The sequence below is a fragment of the Pangasianodon hypophthalmus genome, chromosome 4 (assembly GCF_027358585.1).
Source record: "Pangasianodon hypophthalmus isolate fPanHyp1 chromosome 4, fPanHyp1.pri, whole genome shotgun sequence".
Classification (NCBI taxonomy): Eukaryota; Metazoa; Chordata; class Actinopteri; order Siluriformes; family Pangasiidae; genus Pangasianodon; species Pangasianodon hypophthalmus.
The window spans coordinates 33,022,898-33,026,921 of NC_069713.1; the positions used below are offsets into that span (position 1 = coordinate 33,022,898).

Below are 4,024 nucleotides of genomic sequence, written 5' to 3' on the forward strand. Positions count from 1 at the left end.
TGGTTGTGTAGTTGCAGGACAGAGTAACATCAACACCTTCATCTACAACTTCACGAGGGGAAAGTGGCTGTATTGAATCTGCCATGGAGTCACCTGTCATAGAGAAGAGAACATAATGTTTTTAACCTTTACACAATCAAACCAGAACTACATAAGTCACACCCACATTCTGATGTTTCTTAACACCACACAGAATAATTAATCACTAATTCAACACTTAATATTTCTGAAAGAACAAAAAGTCAATGTAGAACTCACCTAGTGAAAGCCACAGACACATGAATATAACAGTGAACATGATGAATGGTCTTAGCTGAATGAAAATATTCTTTCTGTACTCTGATATGTTAACATCATAAAGGTTGATGAAGCTCCGCCCCACAGCATCACATGACAGTGTCACCAATGTTACTGACAGATTGTTGATTCTTACTGAAGCATCCTGACTTTACATTCAGCATCACATGGGGAAACTGTCCTGAACTCAAACTGTAAGCAGGAAATTAATGTAATTATGAAGAAAAAAATCATTTAACCTTTTGTTAGAAGCCACCCATTTTTCAAGTGATCACAAATTTGGACCATGCGACTGACAGGTGTTTCTTGTTGCCCAGGTGTGTCCTTTAAGACTGATTGATTAAACATTTAATAGCTCTGAATGTCTGAACTCTGTCTCTCTCTCTCTCTCTGTCTCTGTCTTTCTCTCTCTACCAAATTATTACTACAAAATTCAGACATCTCAGAACATTTAGTTCTGCTTCATGTGATGTCAACATAGTAATGATTATAAGTAGAAGATTAGCTAATCTTTACCTGGTCTTTCTGTAAATCTTCAGCTGTACAGTGTCAGTGAGCCTGTCCCCACTGTAGCCTCAGATTCCTGTTCTTGGCTGACAGGAGTGGAACCTGATGTGCTCTTCTGCTGTTGTAGCTCATCCACCTCAAGGTTCAATGTGTTGTGCACTCTGAATGTCTATTACCTTCCTCTTGTAGCTGTGGGAATCAATTTTACAAAATGTTGTTTCACAAGCAGCCTAGAAGGTCAAATTCCCAATCCTTACACATAACAGCTGTAGTTTTGTACAGAAATTCCTCGTTTTTTTATTTGCAGAATGTTCCAGAAAGAATACTGTGGCCACAGACTGCAAACATGGATGATTATGAGGATGAAGATTTTGACCTAGTGACCAGACGCTGCATAGCTGTGTATCTGTGCCAATTCACTGAAAACAGTGTGCATAATTGCTTTTAAACTTATTTATATGTCTTATGCAGCTATTTTCCCATCTAGAAATGATGGAATTAGGTGATTGTTGTTATTCAAAGGCAAGTAAATATGAAAGTGTGGGAAGTAAGAAAGAAAAGTGTATTTGAATGAAGCAGGTAAACAGCTCCCCCTCCTGAGAGAAAATCCAGCTTCACTTTTTGTACAGTGTGTTTGAGTTTTGTGTCACTGTGGGCTCCATGGCGCAGTAGTACAGTGCAGAGTCTGATACTGCAGCAGGAAAGATCTCCAGATCTACTTTCTTTTCCTTTTTATGGAGTCTGGTGGATAGTCTTGGGTCAAGGTGTTCAGCTTTAGTCACAGCTTCTGTGAATTTTTGAATCATCATCAGAAACTCTGGTCCTGATTGAGGGTTTTGTCGATACCAGTGGAGATAGTAAGCCGAGTCATCATATGTGCAGGTCAGTGTGGTGCTGCTGCCTTCACGTGAAGGTATGATGGTTTGGTCTGGTTTAATGAGCTCATCTACAGCCTCTGCTGAAAAAAAGACATTGCCATATACTTTGATACCATTTCAGTGTAAATCACTTAAGAACATTCAAATGGAACTTAATGTCGTGTTTATTATAGACTTAATCAATATCAATAACATTTTATTTAATATGAGAGTAAAATCTTGTAAAAGAATGTAAATGACTTACCAACATCAGTAAGAGCTATGAAAACAGAGAGGAAGAGTAACATGGTTGTTGTGAGTGTCTCTCTTGCAGTAGATATGAATGGCAGTGTTGTCTCTGTGAAACTGTCTAAACTGTATCTTACACATCTAGCTCCACCCACTTATAATTACACGTAGTCATGTAAATTCTTTCATCACTACTTCCACTTATAATATTGTAAACTCAAACCTCATTTCATCTGATATTACATATGTGGTGTAACAATCCATTAATGAAAGTAATGAATTAAAATGCTGATAATACAGTTTCTGATGCTTGTTGTTGTTCAATGTGTTTCTGTTGACTCTGCTGAATCTTATGATGATATTACACAGTTCACTAATAGAAGGTTTTCTGAGCAGATCCCTCAGTTCATTCATTTCTCTTCAGTTACCACTTTATCCTGGTCAGGGTTGCAGTGGATCTGGAGACTAACACTGGGTGTAAGGAATTCACCCCGGAAGGGACACCACTCCATCACTGGGGACCATGCACACACACACACACACACACACACACACATTAACACACACTCTCACACACACACAGGGGCAGGTTATCATAGCAAATCCACCTAATGTTTATGGACAGTGGGACAGTTTTTTTTTCTGACTTTTGATCCAGTGATTTTATGTTGTGCTGTTGGGATCCCAGTCCTGATGCACAGCTCTACCCACTAACACTTCTGCACATTGAGACTAAAGCCCTTTGTGTAACACCTGGGTACGCTTACTGAGACCTTCAACCACCTTTCCACGTTTTGAGTTAGGGAGGAGAACAGAACTGTTGCATGGCAGAGAAAGAAAAGTGTCCAAATGCTCAGATTCACAAATGCATTTCCCTCCAATGTCTGTTACTTTATCTTTAACCTATTAGATGTGCAGATTAGCTTTTATTAGTATAAGTCCATGCCTTTGATAACTGCAACAGCTGCAGGCTTGTGTTGATCTTGAGGCCCAGACCTTTAAAACTCCTTAACTTTGGTATTAGACATATTATAAAATCACATACAAACCCCCTCTGCCTTATAAACAATACAAGCAGCTGCTCAGTGTCCTGCAGCTGCAGCCTAACAAATGTTGGCCTCTGAAAATATGTTTTCAATAAAGCTGGAGTGCTAGCTCTGATACTGTCAATAAAATACTTTAGCATTAAAAATGCAGATTTGTGAATTTAGTGTGATTAATGTGTAGTTGTCATGTTTAAATGCTCTTTATTTTATTTTCTCTTTCTTTCAGCTGCATATGTTACCACAAATGCTGTTTGTGTCTGTGGTTAACTGATAACAAGTTGGTAAAGGGAGTATCTTTGATGTGGTTTTAGAAACTTCATATAAACCATTGTTATGTTTTTGTACAGTCTTTCACTGACTCTGTATTACTGTGCTCCTACTCTGAGAGCGCAGTGATAGAGTGCAGAATCTGAGAGCTTTAGACCTCTGATAGTAAGTTCAGTAGAGTCTCTGGTTGTTTTTGACTCTAATCGACGATCATCAGGAGTGTAATCAACATCAGATGCTGACTTTGCGCCTTTAACCAGTAAAAACTGTGGTGCGCTGTTAGGATATTGTTTGTACCAGTAAAGCACAAGGTATTCACTGTTTGTCTCATATGAACATTTCAGAGTAACAGTGTCTGTTTCTTTCCTGATAATGTTGGTATCTTCATCCGTCGGCCCAATTTTATCTGCAAAACTGCCTGCTGTAGAGAAGAACATAAAGAAATAAATCTGTAAAGTATTTTTGTAAACAAAATATTGACTTGTGAAATTACTAGATTAATAAAAACATGGGTATTAATTAATACAGTTGATTAACTGATGAAAGTGAATTACCTGTAGCTAGAGTGAGAATCAGTGGTGTGTATCTCACTATGTACAGTAAGTTGTATAGTTGAGCCATTTCTGAACACAGCTCTGTGAGGATTCTGTATAATAGTGCTGTATGTGCTGAACTTTACACATGAGGGAACACGTCTCTAGAAGGCCACACCCAGGAAGTGCTGCTGTTGTAGCATAACTTTGTACAGATCATCACTCCTCTTGATCCTCAGTCACCTCGATGCTTTTTCTACAGCTTCGA

At 38.5% G+C, this 4,024-nt stretch overlaps 1 gene segment (V, D, J or C); it reads right to left on the reverse strand.

The window, feature by feature from the left end:
* Nucleotides 1–513: 513 nt before the first annotated feature.
* LOC117597189 (T cell receptor alpha variable 5-like) lies at nucleotides 514–2,386 on the reverse strand. The segment is given in 2 exon segments: nucleotides 514–1,762; nucleotides 1,927–2,386. Coding segments are annotated over 2 exon segments (387 nt in total).
* Nucleotides 2,387–4,024: the final 1,638 nt, after the last annotated feature.